This window comes from Gigantopelta aegis, chromosome 6 (genome assembly GCF_016097555.1).
Source record: "Gigantopelta aegis isolate Gae_Host chromosome 6, Gae_host_genome, whole genome shotgun sequence".
NCBI classification, from domain to species: domain Eukaryota; kingdom Metazoa; phylum Mollusca; class Gastropoda; order Neomphalida; family Peltospiridae; genus Gigantopelta; species Gigantopelta aegis.
Genome location: NC_054704.1, coordinates 91,735,082 through 91,759,570, shown reverse-complemented (window position 1 = coordinate 91,759,570; position 24,489 = coordinate 91,735,082). Strand labels below are relative to the sequence as shown.

General features: G+C 42.3%; 2 protein-coding genes across 3 annotated transcripts in view; one reads left to right on the top strand and one right to left on the bottom strand.

Moving 5' to 3' along the window:
• Positions 1-8,379, bottom strand: part of LOC121374123 (glycine dehydrogenase (decarboxylating), mitochondrial-like) — a 79,442-nt gene extending 71,063 nt beyond the window's left edge. For both annotated transcript variants that reach the window (XM_041501059.1, XM_041501060.1), the window contains exon 1: positions 7,792-8,379. In XM_041501059.1, the coding sequence (XP_041356993.1) occupies positions 7,792-8,019 (228 nt within the window). In that variant the 5' untranslated portion in view covers positions 8,020-8,379. The remainder of the gene's footprint in view (positions 1-7,791) is intronic.
• A 13,552-nt stretch (positions 8,380-21,931) lies between these two features.
• Positions 21,932-23,957, top strand: LOC121375595 (28S ribosomal protein S9, mitochondrial-like). Its single transcript, XM_041503130.1, has one exon. It carries the CDS (start codon positions 21,950-21,952, stop codon positions 23,171-23,173), a length of 1,224 nt encoding a protein of 407 aa, XP_041359064.1. The 5' UTR covers positions 21,932-21,949; the 3' UTR covers positions 23,174-23,957.
• The last annotated feature ends 532 nt before the right edge of the window (positions 23,958-24,489 follow it).

Below are 24,489 nucleotides of genomic sequence, written 5' to 3'. Positions count from 1 at the left end.
CTAGAAGGCCTGCATACTGTAAGTAATGAGTTCAGGGTCCCCAACCCTGACATTACCAAATGGTTTCTGGGGTAATAATTTTTTTAATTTTTTTAAATAATAAAAAATATCTGATTGCACTTGATTGTGTAAACCACATAAAATAAAAATATAGAAGGGTATATAAGTTAACAGAAAATTTATTACTGGACATTCCATACATTATGGGGTGGGTCTAAACAATTGAACAGGATTATAGCCAATACAGCCATGAACTTGACATTTAAAAAAATACACAAAAGGAAACAATTTGTAACTTTGTTTGTTCAGTTTAAAAATATGCACAATAACATATGTGAACCAAGACTTTTATCTTTTTTAAATCTCAGAACTAAATCAAAATGTGAACTAGCTCAACTACCATAAGTATAATGATCTTTTGTTAATGATGAGTCATCAAAAAAAAGAAAGAAATGTTTTATTTAACGACGCACTCAACACATTTTATTTACGGTTATATGGCGTCAGACATATGGTTACGGACCACACAGATTTTGAGAGGAAACCTGCTGTCGCCACTACATGGGCTACTCTTCCGATTAGCATCAAGGGATCTTTTATTTGCACTTCCCACAGGCAGGATAGCACAAACCATGGCCTTTGTTGAACCAGTTATGGATCACTCGTCGGTGCAAGTGGTTTACACCTACCCATTGAGCCTTGCGGAGCACTCACTCAGGGTTTGGAGTCGGTATCTGGATTAAAAATCCCATGCCTCGACTGGGATCCGAACCCAGTACCTACCAGCCTGTAGACCGATGGCCTACGATGACGCCACCGAGGCAGGTGTGTTGAGTCATCAAGAACGTACACTGGCAACTATCACAACATTCTAAACCAAAGTTACATGTAGGTCCACATGCAGGGGTGGGTTGGTGTATGGTGGGGTGGGGTGGGTTGGTGTATGGTGGGGTGTAACTCTTGAAAAGTAACCTTTGTGAATGGTTAATAATTACTGGCACTGTTAAAGGACAGTCACTGTTGTAAACCTTTAAAAAAAATTAAAATGTTTACAGGTCTGCGATAGTGAACTCAATTCAATAGTCTCAATACCTGGTGTCACCGTATTTCTTTCCATTAGTATACTTTCATATTATAATACACGCTCTTGGCGAATACTTTAGAGACAATCTATGGGGAACCAAATGTGAACTGATCAACACCACACAGTTCATCAGGAACATACAAATCCTGATCTAAATTAAGAGCCATAACCAATGGTGTTTGAATGCAGAAGAAGAATAATATTATAATAGAAACTGATATTCCAAGCGTATCTGTAGAGGGGGATAGGTGTTGTGGGTTGAAAACCCCCTCTGCTCCATGCACATTTTCTTTTCATAATGTATTTTCTGGGACAGCATGACCTGACCGCTCTTAAAAATGTGCACACCAGTTCAAGCCCCATCCCACCCACCCCCACAATTAAAGGGGTCAAAAAAAGCATATAAAAAGGTCTTGCTACCAAATATTTCAAACAAAAAAAGGATTTTCTTAACTCTTTTTTTTTAATGTGTCACTTGTTAAATTATTATTAGTGATTTATTAAACTGGTTAATTGTTAAATTTGATACTGAATGGATGAACCACATTATTCATCAGTGGCATAAGGTGCCAAAAACTGGGGGTGGGGGTGGGGGGCACTTTTATATTTACACACTTTTACACTATTATAAAGCAAAAATATCTGAAAAGTAGGGGGGGGGGCACATGCCCCCTAGTTCCCCCCTCCCCCCAACCAACCCTGCTCCCTAGCCTGTGTAATCATGCTAGTAGTTTCAACTAACAGAGCATCAATAAATAAAAAAGATGAAGGGCAAAGTATGCGAACCTAGAAAAACAAAAGACAAAACAGAACTAGATCAGCATGTAAACTAGTTCTGTTAACATAATTAATGTTTAGTCACCTAGAACATATGCTGGTGACTTTCACCATGCTAGCCACAATGCTGTCCTTTTAACCAGTTAGTCACTACAGTATACACTGAGATAACTACAATGACAGTCATTATGGCTCACATGTCATATGCTGACCAGTAAAAACAATCGGTCGAAACACCTGTTCGGCAGGGTTTTTTGTTTAAAGTAGGCGGGCAACATTAGTCCAACACCAGTTTCCATAACCACATTTCATTTAGAGCACATTATTTATATATTATATTCATTAAAATAAATTGTCTACCAGTACTAGGTTTTTGTTTGTTTAGTTTTTATTATTGCATGGACTGCACATAAGGGGTATGATGTAGCCCAGTGGTAAAGCATTCTCCTGATGCACGGTCAGTCTAGGATCGATCCCCATCGGTGGGCACATTGGGCTATTTCTCGTTCCAACCAGTACACCACAACTGGTATATCAAAGGCCATCGTATGTATTATCCTGTCTGTGGAATGGTGCATATAAAAGATCCCTTGCTACTAATTAATTTTTTTAGCAGGTTTCCTCTGTATGACTTATTGTTATATACTCTTCAAAAAAAGAAACGCAAAAGGGTACAAATGGGTTATAACTCCGATTTTATGTTTCCTACCGGTTCATGCTTTGTGAATATAAGGTCATTGCATGTCCCAAACACATTCCCACGGTTACATTCGATAAAACGCAGCTACTGTACAATAAAGTTCCAAAATGTGAATATTCGCAAAAACGCAGCCACGTGCAAACCATGTCACCACTGCACGTGCGTTGTCTGCACGTGCAACATGAACACCGACAGTATAAAAGTGCAGGGTGTTCGCTTGCCTGGCCTCTGTATCTGGCCGACAGTTGACAATCCAGGACATGCCACGTCTCAGTGAACCGCAGAGAAACAATGCCATCGGCCGACTAGACGCAGGCGAATCCAGAACGGCCGTTGCCAGGGCATTCCATGTGTCCCCAAGCACCATCTCCAGACTGTGGGACCGTTACCAGCAACATGGATCAACACGTGACCTCCCTAGATCCGGTCGACCACGGGTCACTACCCCCGGGCAGGACCGCTACATCCGGGTACGCCACCTTCGGGAACGATTGACTACTGCCACCTCCACAGCCGCAGCAATACCAGGTTTGCGCAGGATATCCGACCAGACCGTACGGAACCGCCTACGTGGGGTAGGAATTCGTGCCAGACGTCCAGTTCGAGGTGTCATCTCAACACACACAACACCGTCGACTCCGACTGCAGTGGTGCCAGATTCATCGACAATGGCCTCAACTGAGATGGAGACAGGTGTGGTTCAGTGACGAGTCCCGATTTCTGCTCCGACGTCATGATGGAAGATGTCGCGTGTATAGGCGTCGTGGTGAACGTTATGCGGCAAACTGCGTGCAGGAAGTGGACAGATTCGGCGGGGGTAGTGTCATGGTGTGGGCAGCCATCTCACACACTGGCAGAACTGACCTGGTCCACGTGCAGGGCAACCTGAATGCACAGGGCTACATTGACCAGATCCTCCGGCCACACATCGTTCCAGTTATGGCCAACGCCAACGCAGTGTTCCAACATGACAACGCCAGGCCTCACACAGCACGTCTCACAACGGCTTTCCTACAGAACAACAACATTAATGTCCTTCCTTGGCCATCGATATCACCGGATTTGAACCCAATTGAGCATCTATGGGACGAGTTGGACCGACGCCTCCGACAGCGACAACCACAGCCCCAGACCCTGCCCGAGCTGGCAGCAGCCTTGCAGGCCGAGTGGGCCACCATCCCCCGGGACGTCATCCGTACTCTGGTTGCTTCAATGGGCAGGCGGTGCCAGGCAGTTGTCAACACACGCGGAGGCCACACCCGGTATTGACTCCAGATGACCTTGACCTTGGTGGTGTGTCCTATCACTTACTCACAATGGACTAGAGTGAATTGTGAACAATCCTGCAACATTTGGTAATTATCGGACTCACCATTCAATAATGAAATCAATTCTCCAAATGTTACGACAATGTGGTTTTGCGTTTCTTCTTTTGAAGAGTATATGTCACAATTACCAAATGTCTGACATCCAGTAGTCGATGATTAACAAATCAATGTGCTCTAGTGGCTGCCATCATTAAACATAAAAATATATACTTTTATCTAGTGCTGGGAATTGCAGATCTGCCATCATTAAACATAAAAATATATACTTTTATCTAGTGCTGGGAACTGCAGATCTGCCATCATTAAACATAAAAATATATACTTTTATCTAGTGTTGGGAATTGCTTGAAATTTCAATATCAATCATCAATTATAAAAGGTTGGCACCAACCGATCAACTTTAATAAATGTAAAATTAATGATAATTTTGTAGGGTGTACATGACAATAGGTGCAATGTCCTTATAATTCAAATCCTTTCTATGGTTATATAATTCTGACTGTGTTATAAAACATTCCAACCAGCTGTCAATACTGATTTCTCATAAAACTAGAAATATGGAGTCTCTACATGTACACTGCAGTGTATGTAATGAAATACTGATGGCTCTCATACAAATATACATGTATGACATCAGTGGGTAATATAATATGTATTTAAGTAGTTATAAATATTAATTTAAACAGCATTTAAAGTCCTAATGTCACCATCCATCACTTAATATACAGAACGCCATTCATTCATTTCAACTAATTTATTTCAACTAATTTCCGTGGTTATATCCAATTAAGGTTCAAGCATGCTGTCTTGGGCACACACCTCAGCTATCCAGGACAATGGGTTATATATAATAGTTGTTAGTGGTTGGTGAGAGAGAAGAGGGTTTAGTGGTCTTACACCTACCCACTGAGTTGTTAAAACTGGGTGGTAGGCAGTACCGGGCAGTGAGCCTTATGTTTGATAATTTAGCCACAACTCCACCGAGGCCGGTTAAACTACATTCAAAACATTCTTGAAAAATAATCTACAGTTTGAACAATAGGGTGACATCACAGGTCTAGATTATGTAATACAATCAACATTCTTGTAACCCTGTGGTACACAAGCTATTAATGACATGTTTCTTTGTTCTCTAACAATTATCAGCTGCATTATCAGAGACTTTACTCAATCACAATAAATTTATAATCTGTTAACTACAAGCAGATAATTTTGTAAATTTATTTAAGACAGTAATCATGCTACATACATAATAAATTATTATCGTGTAATATCATGTATCTATAGTGTTAGGGGTGAGACGTAGCCCGATGATAAAGCGCTCGCTTGATGCGAGGTCGGTTTAGGATTGATCCCCGTCAGTGGGCTCATGGGGTTATTTCTCTCTCTAGCCATGTGCACCATGGTACATCAAAGGCAGCTGTATGTGCTATCCCGTCTGTTGGATGGTACATATAAAAGATCCCTTGCTGCTAAAGAGTAGCCCATGAAGTGGCGACAGCTGGTTTCCTCCCTCACCATATAACCGTAAATAAAATGTGTTGAGTGCGTCGTAAAATAAATAAAACATTTCCTATAGTGTTAATAGCTTTATAACACTGGCATAGGAAGCGGGGGGGGGGGGGGGGGGGGCGCAAGGGGGCATGTGCCCCCCCACACTTTTCAGATATTTTGCTTTATAATAGTGTAAAAGTGTGTAAATATAAAAGTGTGCCCCCTACTTTTTAGCACCTTCCTAAGCCACTGTATGTAATACAATGTACTGTATTTATATTCGTATATGTACCAAGCAATGTATTCCTATTATTTGTACCCTCCTGTAAACTGTCTTGTCAAAATCAGAATATGCATGTTCCTCTTACGCTGTTGCATAAAAGTTCTCTTCTGTTCTGACAACATATAAACTGGATACATCTGCTGTCAACTGACTGAACTTTAACCTGGGTCACAGCAGATGTATAGAACAAGTTTAACACCATGGTATTTCATAGCCAATAAACACTACACATTATTTATATGTAACATAATACTCTCCCTGTCAGTTGAACTACTGTGCAAAGAAGGAAGGACAACACATTTTAGTTACGATTATATGGCGTCAGACATATGGTTAAGGAACACACATATATTGAGAGAGGAAACCTGCTGTTGCCACTTCATGGGCTACTCTTTTCGATTAGCAGCATGGGATTTTTTATATGCACCATCCCACAGATAGGATTTGTGGAGCACTGGCTGGAACGAGAAATAGCCCAATGGGCCCACCACGCCGATTGATTGTGCATCAGGCGTGCACTGTACCACTGAGCTACATCCGTCCCCGAATCACTGTATAAGGAGTTGAACAGAACAGCTATCCTAAAATAGTAGCAACTCAGATTTCTTTTTTTAATTTGTCAGGTAAATAATCTGTGTCTACAGATTAGCATTTTCTGATTAGTAAGTGAAACAGTCATTAGTATAAATGCATAGCTATGCATTTTCTAGATACAATTTTGACTAGCACCCCCCCCCCCCCCCCCCCCGTCAGATATCACTTCCATGGTATAGGCCTGCTTTTCTAGAATCCAAACATTTCAGTGGGAGTGGGACGTAACCCAGTGGTAAAGCTATTAAATGTCAAACATTTGGTAATTTGGACATTTAGTCTTAGAGAGGAAACCCGCTACATTTTTCATAGCAAGGGATCTTTTATATGCACTATCCCATAGACAGGGTAGCCCAGTGGTAAAGCTATTAGATGTCAAACATTTGGTAATTTGGACATTTAGTCTTAGAGAGGAAACCCGCTACATTTTTCATAGCAAGGGATCTTTTATATGCACTATCCCACAGACAGGGTAGCCCAGTGGTAAAGCGCTCGCTTGATGTGTGGTAGGTTTGGGATCGATCCCCATCGGTGGACCCATTGGGCTATTTCTCGTTCCAGCCAGTGGACCATGACTCATATCAAAGGCTGTGGTATGTGCTATCTTGTCTGTGGGATGGTGCATATAAATATGAAAGATCCCTTGCTACTAAAGGAAAAATGTAGTGAGTTTCTGTGGTGGGCATTAAACAAAACAAACTACTTTTAATATTACAAATAATATTATATTATGTAAAGGTAACAGGCCCATAGGCCCCCCTAAATTTTGCAACAGTTATAATTTTATTATATATTAATTTTGAATTTTTTTTTCATGATCCCCTCCAAACCTCCCCCAAAGTTCCATTGGCATTCTGCCTCATGTCTTTGGGACCCCCCTAAATGGATTTTCTGGATCTGCCACGCCTGTACCTCCCACTTGTGTCCCTCCACCACTAGAGCCTGTAACCCCCACTTGAGATGTTGTTCCTATGGCCTGTCAGTGAAGATGCTGTTAGGAGGGATGGGATATAGCTCAGTGCAAAAGTGTTTGCCTGATGCATGGTCGGTCTGGGATCGTTCCCCATCAGTGGTCCCATCTGGTATATCAAAGGCCATGGTATGTGCTATCCTGTCTGTGGGATGGTTCAAAATGTGACAGAAGATCCCTTGCTACTAACAGTAAAATGTTAGTGGTTTTCTCTATGAGACTATGTGTAAAAAAATTACCAAATGTGTGACTTCCAACAGTCGATGAATAATAAAACAATGTGCTTTAGTAGTGACTTTAAACAAAACTTTAACTTTTATGTTCTTGGAATAATCCTAATAGCAACCATTTTTACAACAAACTTTGCTTACAGTTTATAATTTTTTTTTATAAAAATACTAATTATAAAACATGCTCATTATACTGGAACAAAATACAGTGGATAATAATTATTTTAAATCAATAACCCCTCAACCAATTTGAACCTATTTTGCACTTCTATTGCGCATTTTCTTTTAACACTGTTTGAGTGTTTCTTCTATAAAATGGCATTCAATCGTTTACCTTCAGTCCCATTAATTCCAGCATTTTAGTTTTGGCCACATCATTTGGTCCAATATGCCGTTTAGCAAACATGTCATTTCTCTTGTAGATCTCATCGAACGATGAGGCTGACCGAATCGGTTGGGATTGATCACCGCGACACGTAACGAGACATAATTCGGTAAGTTTTCGTGTTCTACGTGATGCCGTGGAATAAAAGCCACTGATGATATTTCCAGCACGATGCATCTTCAATGTCGCAGCACTAGAGTTTCGGAACCGAATGCACTAACTACTAGTATCGTCCAGATAAATTACATTAAATTTTGCTTCGTATAGTGCTCGGTAATAAAATATACGTCTTATCTTCTAAGCCATTCAACGAAATGAAAGTGAGGCCTACATACCAACTAACCTCTTTGTTTTACCTTAGTGTAGCCAATCAAATCACCGGATCGAGCACCGCCCCTTTTGGTGATCCGTGGATGGTCTTTACGACCATATTCGGAGATTAATGAATAATTAACACATGTGAACTGAACGTGTGCATATTTTGTCCTATTAATATGATTTGAAATAATATATTGTTTACAAATAAATGTACAGCTTAAGACATATATGTTTTCTTGTTTTCTTATTTGTTTTCTTTCCCCTTGCATGTTCTTTAATACAGGCACAATCTTGTTAAAATAATTGTGTGAGAACGTCGTGTCATTACTGAATGACCCGTACGGTGCTCTTTCCCACGCGTGCGCGTGTTCATAAATTACAACACTGGCTTATCAGCGCTTAGCCGGAGTACTCTGACGGTAACACATGGGCGAGACGTAGCCCAGTGGTAAAGCGCTCGCTTGATGCGCGGTCGGTTTGGGATCGATCCCCGTCGGTGGACCCATTGGGTGTGCGCGTGTTTATAAATTACAACACTGGCTTATCAGCGCTTAGCCGGAGTACTCTGACGGTAACACATGGGCGAGACGTAGCCCAGTGGTAAAGCGCTCGCTTGATGCGCGGTCGGTTTGGGATCGATCCCCGTCGGTGGGCCCATTGGGCTATTTCTCGCTCCAACCAGTGCACCACGACTGGTACATCAAAGCCGTGGTATGTGCTATCCTGTATATGGGATGGCGCATATAAAAGATACTTTGCTGCCAGTCGAAAAGAGTAGCCCATGAAGTGGCGACAGCGGGTTTTCTCCTTCAATATCTGTGTGGTCCTTAACCATATGTCTGACGCCATATAACTGTAAATAAAATGTGTTGAGTGGCGTCGTTAAATAAACATTTCCTTCCTTCCTTTATGACGGTAACACGGGGCGAGACGTAGCCCAGTGGTAAAGCGCTCGCTTGATGCGCGGTCGGTTTTGGATCGATCTCCGTCAGTGGGCTCTTTCTCGCTCCAGCTAGTGCACCACGACTGATACATCAAAGGCCGTGGTATGTGCTATCCTGTCTATGGGATGGTGCATATAAAAGATCCCTTGATGTTAACCGAAAAGAGTAGCCCATGAAGTGGGCTGACGCCATATAACCGGAAATAAAATGTGTTGAGTGCGTCGTTAAATAAAACATTATTTACGATTATATAGCGTCGGACTTATGGTTAAGGACCACACAGATATTGAACTGTTCCTCCAGGTTAGATGATAAAAGTGATGTAAATATACAGTGATTTGGGTTTCTTTTCATGTGTACATAAAGAAAAATTACATTAAATAGTCAATAAAGATACAGTTAGCCATTTGCAGGGTGTCTTCTTATGGTCATAAATTTCTAACCGATTGTGTAATCGAAAATTGATCGGTTGGTGCCAACCGATTATAACCGATGATCGATGATGAAATCCCAACCGAAATCCCATCACTACCATAAATTCACTCACGAGAATCCGCTGCCACACGCTATGTTGGCAAGTGAATTGTGAATATACCTTTTGAAAATACACCATATATATTGCAGTTAAAACCTTTATTGAAAAATGACAATCTACTTACCTCCAGTATTCCAAAATACACAACGGAGCAGGGTAGAGGGCTGGGATGGTGACTCTAGTCCCCACAATAAATCTGAATAAAAATATCATTGGTAATAAATCTTAAGGCAGATGAGTTTTACTTGTAGAATGCAGGAAACTGCATTTCAGGGCATCTAGTTTTCAAACGTTTACGGAGGAGTATACCCCAAACCCCCATGAAACCTTTCTTTGCCCCCTCGATATCAGTCAGCACCCACAATGTCTACTTGCTTCCGCCGTGCCTGTTACATGAAGGCAAACGATACCATAACACCCAGGCGGCCAAGATATTACCCCCACCCCGCTTTTAAAGCAGATATTTTTTTCTTTCAACATATTTTTCTGAGGAGCCTGATTCGACCCCCCCCCCCCCCCCCCCCACTAATAAACGTCGCTCGCCACAGGCTAGACCCTCCTCTGCATAAAGTCCCGCCCTGCGACTGATTTTGGAGTTCTGGGTAGGTGTATGGATCCCTAGTACCTCTCCCTAGAGCAGCGCCTGTTAATTATACATGTGAACCTTATGATTCATTACTTCAGTATAAAATATACCACTTTTTTATATATATATATATATATATATATATAAACGTGTACCCTAGAAATATACACAATCCAGTTCACAATTTAGAAAATAACTTGGGTTGTCTCTCTTGGACCATTAGCCAGTACGATAAAGATTAACGTGTGAGCTGAACAAACGTTTTAAGGATGCCAGGTATGAGCACATGATCTGTCCTGTTTCAGTATTTGTGTCTGAGATGGGGACTTAGTATTAGACAAAGTGTTATATTAATAAAATATATAGTAATAAGCAATTAACCCACCCCAAACTGCAGCAATACTAATTTAACCCCCCCCCCCCCCCCCCCCAAAACAGATAATGCATTGTACCCTACGAGAGGGATTTGTCCCCAATTTAAGATTTGTCAGTTTCTTAGCACCTCTTAACCACCACCACCACCACCACGTCTCATACATTTGTGATCACAAAAATTGTTTCTTCGCAGCAGGCTACTATTCTTTAATTATTCCATCCAGACCAACTTACAGTCGTGATGTATTCATAAGGTAAAGTGAGCAACTAGAGAGCAAAGGTGGTTTTTTTTTTTTTTTTTTTTTTTTTTTTTTAAAGCAACTTGATTAATTAATCATCGGCTTTTGGATGTCAAACATTTGGTAACTTTGATTCAGAGAAAATCCACTACATTTTATATTAGCAGCAAGGGATATTTTATATGCACAAACAGGATAGCACATACCACGACCTTTGATATACTGCCCAAATAATGCATTGTTGCCCCCCCAATAGATTTTCTGAATTCGCCACTGACATAATAGCTTCATTGTCTTGAGGCTTTGTGGGAGTATCGCTAAACATGTTGGTGTTCTTTTGAATATTGTAGGTGCCCTTTTTAAAAATTGCATCCCTGCCTGAATATTATAGATACCTTTTTAAACCTGGGGACACCCCCGAGACCCCCCCCCCCCCCCCCCCCCCCCCCCCCCCCCCCCCCCCCCCCCCCCCCCCCCGCATCCGTCCCTATATTGCAAAACGTAGGGGTCTGTTAATTTTGGAGCCATTGCATATAAGAATTTCCATTTTGTCCCGTCCGGAAGAGAATCATTTCATGCCAACTCAATCAAAGGTCCCCGGGTCACCATCTCCAATTTTTATAACATTTCACCCATTTGTACAAGCATATAAATAATGGATGCATGCAACATTTTAGGGCCAAATTCTAATAAGTTTTGAAATTATGGTTGATCAAATGCAGGGCCCGCTGTCCAATTTTTGACAGGTTCGTGTTAAGGGTCTCCATTTTGACCCATCCGGAATACTCTGTTTATTGCGATGGTGCATGTAAAAGATCCCTTGTTGCTAATCGAAAAGAATAGACCATGAAGTGGCGACATGGGTTTCCTCCCTCAATATCTGTGTGGTCCTTAACCATATATCCGACGCCATATAACCGTAAATAAAATGTGTAGTGCGTCGTTAAAGAAACTATTTTCTTCATTCCTTCCCACCATTCCTAATTACTGCTAAAAAAATATTTTTTGAAAAGTACTGCTCAAAATGAAATCACAGCTTTTAAAGCATAGGCGATGGAAGCAATCTAATTAAAATTAGCTCCAATATTACATGTGGATCTAACAGCAGCCCGTTGGAGCTCATGTCCAGTTGACCTTTCATTCGACCAATCAAAACCTTACTTGCAAAATCATGCCAGTGATTTGAAAAGAATTTCAAAACACTCAGGATTATGCCGAGGGTATACGAAATGATTCGGGTGAATTACGAAATATTCCGGAAACTAATTGCAATATAAAATTTCCTATAAAATTCGTTTCAAGACGGAAAAAAATTCGTGATGGTATAGCCACAATCTAATTAAAATTAGCTCCACTATTAAGCCTACATGTGGATCTAACACCAGCCAGTTGGAGCTCATGTCCACCAATCAAAACCTTACTTGCTGAATCATGCCAGTGATTTAAAAATAATTTGAAAACATTCCGAATTATCCTGAGGGTATACGACATGTTTCGTGTGAATTACGAATGCCTTAAAACATGTTTTATTTTATAAAATAAATAATTTGTAATGTAAAACTGAAGACTGATTTAGTTGGGTTTTTTTTTAATAAATAAATAAATAATTTTTAATGTAAAATTGAAGACTGATAACCCATCCCGTACGTATTGGTATGGTTCGCTGTACTGCGGCCACTAAAATAGACTCGCCCGATATTTTTAGAATTTGTATGCTCCCAAATAACGTTATAAAAGGCGAAGTGTGATTGGTCAATATTTAAATTATTATTTACAGACGAAATGTTACCTGGACATTGGAGACTACGCAGTGTTGTTAGCAATCCGATTAAAATTAGTTCTACTGGTCTAAATAAGGCATTCGTAATTCACATGAAACATATCGTATACCCTCAGGATAATTCGGAATGTTTTCAAATTATTTTTAAATCACTGGCAGGATTCTGCAAGTAAGGTTTTGATTGGTGGACATGAGCTCCAACTGGCTGGTGTTAGATCCACATGTAATAGTGAAGCTAATTTTAATTAGATTGGTATAGCCATAAAATCTGCTTATACTAGTATACAATCCAGAGTTTATTACTGTACTTTTCCCCTGTTTTTTCAATGTTGAAATAGACCAACAAGTTCGCCTATTGCATAAATAGTCTCGCCCGATATTTTTAGAATTTGTATGCTCCCGAATAACGCTATAAAAGGCGAAGTGTAATTGGTCGATATTTAAATTGTTATTTATGGATGAAATGTCACCTGGACATGGGAGTCCATGTAATGCTGTTAGAACTACTGGTAGACCCAGTAGAGCTAATTTTAATCAGATTGCGATGGAAGATGCCAGCAACTGGGTGGTGTCTCTTACCATAGTTTTGACAATAGCCGATGTATTTTTCCTGCTAGGGTGTCGTTAAACATCTATTCTATTCTATTCTGGGTTGTTTCTCCGACATTATTATTATTATTATTATTAATTTATCTTCCAAATGGGAGGTAATGCATAATCTTCATAGTTGGGGCTCGTTCTAGCCAGTGCACCACGACTGGTATATCAAAGGCCGTAGTATGTGTTACTAATGAAAAATGTAGCGGGTTTCCTTTCTAAGACTGTATGTAAAATTACCAAATGTTTAATATCCAATAGCCAATGATTAATAAATCAATGTGCTCTAGTGATGTCGTTAAACAAAATAAACTTTAACGTTTTCAGAGTTGGGAGTCGGGGTGGTGGCTAATCCACCATGACCACCCAGCCCCGCTTCCGACGCCTATGTAAAGGGCAAATCCTTGTCACTGAACATCTATAAATCATTTCTGGCAGGCACTCGTGATAGCGTTTTCCCGCTATAAACAGCTACTTGAAGCAACTTGCTTAAAATTTCGTCTATCAAATAACACCATCACGTTCCTGACACGATGGCGCTAAAACCCATTGGATTTGGTTCGCTGCAAACTTCTCGATGTCCAAAACTCTAGATCGCGCACACGTGTCTGACAATTAAGTGGTTTTGGAGTGAGTTTACATTCATTACAAGGGCATAATCTGGGGGATTCGTGGGTTCGAACAAATCGATCCCGTACCGAGACTAAAACAATGTTTTTACAAAGGAATGAATGAAAATATACTGAACAAAATAAGAAACTTCCGCCAACTTTGCTTGAACATAACTTGATGAAAACAAACCGGGGGAATAATTGTTATATATGCGTTTAAAGAGTGTTCCATGATGCATCGTTTGGTGCAAAAATCATGGCCATAGGTTAACAGAAACTGGGAGAAATTTTGACCAAGTGTTATGGGGGTTAAAAAAAACCCCACCGACTTAATAACGGGTATGACCACCTCTTGAATTGACCACTGCAGTGCATCGCAGGCGCATAGAATTGACTAAAGTGTTGATTTCTGCCTGTGGAATATTGTTCCATTCCTGAATGAGCGCTTGACGAAGTTCGTTGACGTTAGCGGGTGGGTTGGGACGACGCCTCAATCGTCTGTCCAGACTATCCCAGACATGCTCGATGGGGTTGAGATCAGGACTTTTAGCGGGGCCAGTCATTAATGAAATCAATGTTATTTGTCCTAAGAAAATTTACAGTGTCTCTAGCTGTATGAGAGGTGGCATTATCATGCTGAAAAATCGAGATGTTGGCGTTGTTATGGAACAGAGGAATGACGTGATGAGCGAGAATGTCACCGCGGTAACGTTGAGCATTTAAATTGCCATCAATGACGACTAGTGGTGAACGATAACCATGGGCAATGGCTGCCCAGACCATGGCACAACCTCCACCCCACGAAACGATCTCGTTCAAGAACACAACAGTCAGCATAGCGTTCATTTCTCCTACGGTAGACGCGCACCCTGCCATCACCACGTTGTAAAGAAAATCTGGATTCATCCGAGAAAAGAACGGTATTCCAGCGTCGCCGTATCCAACGAGTGTGTACACGTGCCCGATTTAGACGATGACGTTGCGTTAAAACGCATCCGATGTAAAGACGTCGTGCATGTAAACCGTTCTCCCGCAGACGATTACGAACAGTTTGCCCACTGATTCGGTTATTATGAAGCCCAGGTGTGTTAGCAGCAGTAGCAGTGGCAGTTTGGAATCGATTGCGCAAATGCGTGTTCGTGATATAGCGGTCTTGACCGCGCGTTGTAACACGCGGACGTCCACGACATGGCAAGTCGTTGGTGCTTCCTGTCGTTCGAAATCTTACGCGAAGATTTCGTATCGCTCGACTAGAACTCCCAACATGCCTTGCAACGCCTTCTGTCGACATGCCAGCATCAAACATGCCAATCGCCCGTTCGCATAAATTATTGGGTATTCTTGGCATATTAAAAATGCTACAATGTAAAAAAACATTAATGTTTTTACAAATTTTGAAGCGTTTTCGTTCACTTGACAACAATGTCAGTAAGACAAGTAAAACAAATTGACCGAATACTACACGGGACATGTCGAACCATGCATGCACGTGCAAATTGAATTTCACGTTGTCGACGATTAACAGTAAAAAATAATCGATAAAATTCATGAATCCTGATAATACAGCTCAAGGCTAATACTACCTATATAATTTCATTACACAATGAATTCTTTAACACAACAAATACTATATGTACAAATCGGAAGTTTCTTTTTTTGTTCAGTATACATCGGCTATTGGGTGTCAAACTATAGTAATGCAAACAAATAAAGTGATGATCAACATCAATATAAAAATTGAAGATTTAAATAAAAACACAGTGTAAAGAACTGCAAAAATACAGATATCACAGATAGATACTGACTTTTATTCAAAATTTTAATTTTATCCCGAAGAAAACAAAGGGATTTGTGCTGTATTGGCCATTCTCAAAGATAATTTTACACCCCTGCACCACGGTGAGGTTACAGCACGCGCAGGGGATGTTTTTACAGTGCAATATTAGGATATTCGTATCCAGGAAAAATGTAGAAAAAAGGGTTCGACGCTCACCCTACTTCCCCAAGTCCAGATCTCGCAATGCCCATGCAATATGCAGCATATTGCACCAATACTGTGAACTTTGTTTACATAAATGAAGAACAAGAACAACAAGAATAATAACATCTTATTAATTAAAGTTAACATTTGTTTTGTTTCACAACACAGGAACACATTTATTTATTATTGACCGCCGATAAATGTTACATTTACAACCTTACGGTAACGGCGAACGTGTTCAGTTGTAAATGTCATTTATCGGTGCTCATTCCACGATCACCTACCTCAAAAATAAAACCAGAGTATTTTTATCTCCTAAATCATCGGCTATTGGATGTCAAACATTTCGTAATTTTTACATATAGTCTAAGAGAGGAAACCTGCTACATTTTTCTACTAGTAGCAAGGAGCCTTTTATATGTACCATCCCACAGAGAGGATAGCACATACCAAGGTCTTTGATATACCTGTCGTGGTGCACTGGCTGAAACGAGAAATAGCCCAAACAGACCCACTGACGGGGATCGATCCTAGACCGACCGTGCATGAGGCAAGCGCTTTACCACTGGGCTACATTTAAGATCTTCATCACATAAACTATGTTGTATTTTGTATTTCCTATTATTCTCATTCAGAAGTTGATTGCTATGCAACTGTTTTATATTTTATGGTATTAAAACAGGGAGATAGACTTGCGTGTAGTATAAAGGCATCGTTGATATAGCAATAACAAAAGTTTATTAAAACAGTAGGTGTGTTTGTATTTTGCCTTAATAAATTATGTTATATTGAAACTGTAGTTATGTTTTATAAACATGTTATATTAAAACTGTAAAAATTTGGTTTATAATAATATACACAATATTATGGTTAGGCGAGACTACGACTTTAAATGTGTGTGTGGGGGGGGGGGGGGGGGAGGGGAGTGGAGGCGATAACGATTTTGGTGTAAATTCTCCATCACATCAATGCTAATATACTGTGTACATCCGTTAGCGAGAAGTTGCTGTACCGGGGTGAAATGTCACGTTACCTCACGCAGTGTTTGTATAACATTATACGTCTCATTTACCATGAATCTTCGACTCTTGAAACCGTAGAGAGATTTACGTCAAAAACTTCCACACCTGCAGCGGTATTTGTGACATCACCTGGGTGTGGGGGGTCACCTGGGTGTGGGGGGTCACTTGGCGCTGATAGTGTTGGCTACCGTTAATACAATAATTTATCATATACCCAATGGATGCTGGGTTGTTTTTGCTGGTGTTGTTTTTTGTGGGGGTTTTTGGTGGTATTGTTTTTGGGTTTTTTGGTTGTTGTTTTTTGTGAATTTTGTTGGGTTGTGGGTTTTTTGTGGTTTTTTGGTTGTGTGTGTGTGCGTGCGTGTGTGCGTGTGTGTGTGTGTGTGAAAGACAGAAACAAAAAGAGAGGCGCTTGAATATTATTGGGGGCGGGTTTCCCTGTTTCCCAAATGGATCTGTCTCTAAACAATTTCATAAATTTGGAGGCAGTGGGAGGGAGAATGAGACGTTATATGAATGAAATACCATGCGTTTGAACCAGACTGGTTGTGTTAATAATTCGGAATATTTATTTTACCAATATCCAATGCTCTATCAAGAAGACGAAGAAGACATGTTTTATTTAACGACGCACTTGACACATTTTATTTACGGCTATATGGCGTCAGCCATATGCTTAAGGACCACACAGATATTGAAAGAGGAAACCCGCTGTCGCCACTTCATGGGGTACTCTTTTCGATTAGCAGCAAGGGATCTTTTATACGAACCATCCCACAGACATGGTAGTACATACCACGACCTTTGATATACCAGTCGTGGTGCACTGGTTGGAACGAGAAATAGCCCAATGGGCCCACCGACGGGGATCAATCCCACACCGACCGCGCATCCAGCAAGCGCTGTACCACTGAGTTACGTCCCGCCATAGTCTGTCAAGAACACTGGATTCGTCCTACGTGGTATTAAAGTCGCAGACCACAGTTCCAGCACGTGGAAATGGAACCAGCCTCGGTGGCGTCGTGGCAGGCCATTGGTCTACAGGCTGGTAGGTACTGGATTCGTCCTACGTGGTATTAAAGTCGTAGACCATAGTTCCAGCACGTGGAAATGGAACCGGCCTCGGTGGCGTCGTGGCAGGCCATCGGTCTACAGGCTGGTAGGTACTGGATTCGTCCTACGTGGTATTAAAGTCGCAGACCACAGTTCCAGCACGTGGAAATGGAACCAGCCTCGGTGGCGTCGTGGCAGGCCATTGGTCTACAGGCTGGTAGGTACTGGATTCGTCCTACGTGGTATTAAAGTCGTAGACCATAGTTCCAGCACGTGGAAATGGAACCGGCCTCGGTGGCGTCGTGGCAGGCCATCGGTCTACAGGCTGGTAGGTACTGGATTCGTCCTACGTGGTATTAAAGTCGCAGACCACAGTTCCAGCACGTGGAAATGGAACCGGCCTCGGTGGCGTCGTGGCAGGTCATCGGTCTACAGGCTGGTAGGTACTGGATTCGTCCTACGTGGTATTAAAGTCGTAGACCATAGTTCCAGCACGTGGAAATGGAACCGGCCTCGGTGGCGTCGTGGCAGGCCATCGGTCTACAGGCTGGTAGGTACTGGATTCGTCCTACGTGGTATCAAATTCGTAGACCATAGTTCCAGCATGTGGAAATGGAACCGGCCTCGGTGGCGTCGTGGCAGGCCATCGGTCTACAGGCTGGTAAGTACTGGATTCGTCCTACGTGGTATTAAAGTCGCAGACCACAGTTCCAGCACGTGGAAATGGAACCGGCCTCGGTGGCGTCGTGGCAGGCCATCGGTCTACAGGCTGGTAGGTACTGGATTCGTCCTACGTGGTATTAAAGTCGTAGACCACAGTTCCAGCACGTGGAAATGGAACCGGCCTCGGTGGCGTCGTGGCAGGCCATCGGTCTACAGGCTGGTAGGTACTGGATTCGTCCTACGTGGTATTAAAGTCGTAGACCATAGTTCCAGCACGCGGAAATGGAACCGGCCTCGGTGGCGTCGTGGCAGGCCATCGGTCTACAGGCTGGTAGGTACTGGATTCGTCCTACGTGGTATCAAATTCGTAGACCATAGTTCCAGCATGTGGAAATGGAACCGGCCTCGGTGGCGTCGTGGCAGGCCATCGGTCTACAGGCTGGTAGGTACTGGATTCGTCCTACGTGGTATTAAAGTCGCAGACCACAGTTCCAGCACGTGGAAATGGAACCGGCCTCGGTGGCGTCGTGGCAGGCCATCGGTCTACAGGCTGGTAGGTACTGGATTCGTCCTACGTGGTATTAAAGTCGTAGACCACAGTTCCAGCACGTGGAAATGGAACCGGCCTCGGTGGCGTCGTGGCAGGCCATCGGTCTACAGGCTGGTAGGTACTGGATTCGTCCTACGTGGTATTAAAGTCGTAGACCATAGTTCCAGCACGTGGAAATGGAACCGGCCTCGATGGCGTCGTGGCAGGCCATCGGTCTACAGGCTGGTAGGTACTGGATTCGTCCTACGTGGTATTAAATTCGTAGACCATAGTTCCAGCACGTGGAAATGGAACCGGCCTCGGTGGCGTCGTGGCAGGCCATCGGTCTACAGGCTGGTAGATACTGGATTCGTCCTACGTGGTATTAAAGTCGCAGACCACAGTTCCAGCACGTGGAAATGGAACCGGCCTCGGTGGCGTCGTGGCAGGCCATCGGTCTACAGGCTGGTAGGTACTGGATTCGTCCTACGTGGTATTAAAGTCGGAGACCACAGTTCCAGCACGTGGAAATGGAACCGGCCTCGGTGGCGTCGTGGCAGGCCATCGGTCTACAGGCTGGTAGGTACTGGATTCGTCCTACGTGGTATTAAAGTCGCAGACCACAGTTCCAGCACGTGGAAATGGAACCGGCCTCGGTGGCGTCGTGGCAGGCCATCGGTCTACAGGCTGGTAGGTACTGGATTCGTCCTACGTGGTATTAAATTCGTAGACCATAGTTCCAGCATGTGGAAATGGAACCGGCCTCGGTGGCGTCGTGGCAGGCCATCGGTCTACAGGCTGGTAGGTACTGGATTCGTCCTACGTGGTATTAAAGTCGCAGACCACAGTTCCAGCACGTGGAAATGGAACCGGCCTCGGTGGCGTCGTGGCAGGCCATCGGTCTACAGGCTGGTAGGTACTGGATTCGTCCTACGTGGTATTAAAGTCGTAGACCACAGTTCCAGCACGTGGAAATGGAACCGGCCTCGGTGGCGTCGTGGCAGGCCATCGGTCTACAGGCTGGTAGGTACTGGATTCGTCCTACGTGGTATTAAAGTCGTAGACCATAGTTCCAGCACGTGGAAATGGAACCGGCCTCGGTGGCGTCGTGGCAGGCCATCGGTCTACAGGCTGGTAGGTACTGGATTCGTCCTACGTGGTATTAAATTCGTAGACCATAGTTCCAGCATGTGGAAATGGAACCGGCCTCGGTGGCGTCGTGGCAGGCCATCGGTCTACAGGCTGGTAGGTACTGGATTCGTCCTACATGGTATTAAAGTCGCAGACCACAGTTCCAGCACGTGGAAATGGAACCGGCCTCGGTGGCGTCGTGGCAGGCCATCGGTCTACAGGCTGGTAGGTACTGGATTCGTCCTACGTGGTATTAAAGTCGTAGACCAGAGTTCCAGCACGTGGAAATGGAACCGGCCTCGGTGGCGTCGTGGCAGGCCATCGGTCTACAGGCTGGTAGGTACTGGATTCGTCCTACGTGGTATTAAAGTCGCAGACCACAGTTCCAGCACGTGGAAATGGAACCGGCCTCGGTGGCGTCGTGGCAGGCCATCGGTCTACAGGCTGGTAGGTACTGGATTCGTCCTACGTGGTATTAAATTCGTAGACCACAGTTCCAGCATGTGGAAATGGACACTAAGTTTGTTTTAATATACAAAGCTAATGTACATCAATATACATTTGGAGAAAGTTACAACAGACTGAAACAAGAGTATGCGACGTTCAAACAAGGAACTTGTTATACCCTCTAACAATAGACGAGCTCGTCTTCATAACTGTTACTTCTCAGAGGTACGTGCGTTTTTAGCATTATGAAAAATACATTTCGTGGTATTACAAACACCAGGATTATATTTAAATAAAACCCACTTTGAATGTACGGCAATGGATAACTTTAACACTAAAATGTAAGGAATGTCTGATTTCACTTTTCAAAAACGGGTCTAATAGTGAAAAGTTTAACGACACCACTAGAGCACATTGATTTATTCATCATCGGCTATTGGATGTCAAAAATGCGCGGTACAAAACCAACCAAAAAACAGAACCCCCCCAATACCCCCGCCCCCCCCCCCCCCCCAAAACAAAACAAAAAACCCCCACACAACAACAACAACAACCCAACAACAACAAAAAACACAATAAACCAACCACCCCACGTAAACAAACCTCCAGCTACCCCTACCCTACATTATATTGATATAAAGATAGAACCAGACCCGAATCCTAATCCTGAATGCGGGTGGTAGAACTGTGGTTCAATTGTGCCTATTTCTCGTTCCAGCCAATGCACAAAGGCCGTGGTATGTGCTATCGTGTATGTCGGGTGGTGCATATAAAAGATCCCTTACTGCTAATGAAAAAAATATCGGAGGTTTCTGCTCTAAGACTATATGTCAAAATTACCAAATATTTGACATTAATGTGCTCTAGTGGTGTCGTTAAACCAATTTTTTTTTTAACTAACCCTAATCTAACCATAACAAATAGTTTAAAAAAAAAATGTTACTAGTGGGATAAGGAAGACTTGCCAAAACCCATATAAAAAAATAAATACAGATTGTTTAAAATGCACTGTTTTCTCGTTCCATCCAGTGCACCACAACTGGTCAAAGACCGTGGTATGTGATTTCCTGTCTGTGGGAAAGTACATATAAAAGATCCCTTGCTGCATTAGAACAATGTGGCGGGTTTCCTCTGCTGACTACATGTCAGAATTACCAAATGTTTGACATCCAATAGCCGATGATTAATTAATCAATGTGCTCCAGTGGTGTCGTTAAACAAAACAAACTTTAATTTTATTTTATAAATGCACTGGTGCTCAAACATTTGGAGGAATTGCAACCATACAGTGTGAAAATGGCGCTCCCCATTGGACGCGCTTGGCACGTTCGACTGTGTTTAGTTAATTTTAAGGTTTTAATAAGATCCAGTATTCTTAATCGTTGTGCAGTTCATTCTGCATCCTTGTTACGAAATGTTGATACACCTACTTCACCACCTAGTGCTGAATTAAATCACCCAGAGCAGCCAAAACCCGTGACAAAAGCGGAGAGAATCAGTAAAGCTATGGTGGCCTATCTTCAAAGAGCCACAGCACACGACAACATGATTAAAGACCAAATAGCAGAATACGAGATTGGAAAGCGACACCTGGCGAACATTATGGGCGAGGATCCAGATTCGTTTTCTCAAGAAGACGTGGACAGAGCAGTAGAATATCTTCTACCTTCGGGGCTTTTTGAAAAAAAAGCAAGACCTTTGATGAAACACCCGTATGAAGTGTTTCCCCAGAAGAAGCTAGCTCAGTTTGGGGCTGATGGCCGTCCTTTTCACTTCTTGTTTTACACGGGTAAGCCGAACTACTACCAGCTCATGTACGATGCGACATGGAAATATGAAGCTCTGAAGACCGAGGAGGATCGTCTCGTTAAAAAGGGACTTTTATCAACGATAGAGCACAAGAAACTGTCTCTGTATGGAAGTGAATGGGTGGTGCATGACACACTACAGACCATGTTGGTGGAAAAGTTTGGTCCTCAAGATCATACTCGATTCGCTTTGTTGATGGAAAGACTTGCCAATCACCCTCTGTCTTTCATGGAGGAAGAATTTATTATGAAATATCGGCGAAAGCTCACAGCACAGTCTTTAACCCAGGCTGTTCCCAAACCATTGGTCGATGATGAAGGCAGGGAATTTATGACGGCCAAGGGCTTGCGGAAGAGTTCTACCGCAGAAGTCACTGTGTGGATAAAAGGGTCGGGAAAACTGACAATCAATGGTCAAGATCTTGAATACTTCAGTCGATTGTCAGATTACGAACAAATCATGTTTCCGTTGCAGTTTCTTGACATGATCGGAAAGGTTGACGTGGTTGCCACGGTCAGTGGAGGAGGTCCCACAGGCCAGGCTGGCGCCATACGATTGGCTCTCGCCAAAGCCCTGACAAGTTTTGTGGAGGCTAGCACCGTTGAGAAAATGAGACTTGCTGGTCTCCTACAGGTAGACTTTAGACGACGGGAGAGGAAGAAACCAGGACAAGTGAAAGCCCGAAAGAAAAATACTTGGAAAAAACGTTAAACATGTTGATTGATTTTTGTGCTAAATTGGTAGAACTTTTTCTTTCTCTTTTGGTTTATGTAACTAAACATGCATTTTACATATACTCACAGATGGTTTTGAAAGTGACCAATACAGGACATAAATAAGAAGACTTAAAGTTAGTGTTTAAAGTAAAAATGGTGCACTCGAACTGAAATCATTTCAAGTTTTGGACAGTAAAATTGGATGAAACAGTTGTAATATTTGAGCATTTCATTGATGTATTTATATACTAGAAATTATAAATAAACAGACTACATTTACATGTGTATAGACCTGTCTAAATGTGTTCCATTTAAGTACAATAAGTACAGGTCTGCAAATACAAAGAGATTGTACGTGGAAATGGTTTATTTAAATATTTTTGTAAGAATATAACATTTCTAATATTATACAGGTACTAATAGTACTAGTAATTCTAAGTATTACAAACTATACCTACATGTAGCATTTCCCTGACACAACACTGGACATTCAATCATCCTCACATTCCAGTTTAACAGGGTTTCTGCCAGAGGGTAAAATGGGTATGGCACCATACCCATATTTTTTTTTATTTTTTTTTTTTAAAGTTAACCTTTTAACAAAATTAATTACTCTTATCATTAATATATGATTTTCTTAACCCTAACCCATTTTCTTTCTGGGGGAGGCCCCCACACCCCGTTGACTGTGGTTGCATTCAATTCCATAGCGCCATACCCAAAAATTGCTTTCTAGCAGAAACACTGAATTAGAAGAATTACACGTGCAATGAATACAACTTAATGGTTTTGTTTGTTTGTTTAACAACACAACTAGAGCACATTGATTTATTAATTATTGGATATTGTTCATTTTGGGTCTTGGAGACGAAACCCACTACTACTAGTAGCAAGGGATCTTTTTATATGCATCCCACAGATAGGATAGCACATACTACCACAGCCTATGAAATTGATATATGCCAGTCTTTGTGCACTGGCTGGAATGAGAAATCGGCCAATGGGCCCACCGACAGAGATCGATCCTAAACAGAATGTGCATCAGGCGAGCACTTTAAGTTTATCACTGCGATGCATTATGTTCCACCCCGACATACTACAGAAATAATGGGTTTCAAGGATGACTGATCCTCCAACTTGCTGCTCCTGATTATTTCAACATTTTCAAGGCTGGTCATCAACTGTAAAGATAGTAGTTGCTCTGGGGCCTAATTCACAAAGGTCTCTTAGGCTCTGCTAGACAGCAAAGCATCCTCTTTGTAAGTCTTTTAGCATTGCACTGCGAAATTGCAAAGTTGCGAGAGTTTATTG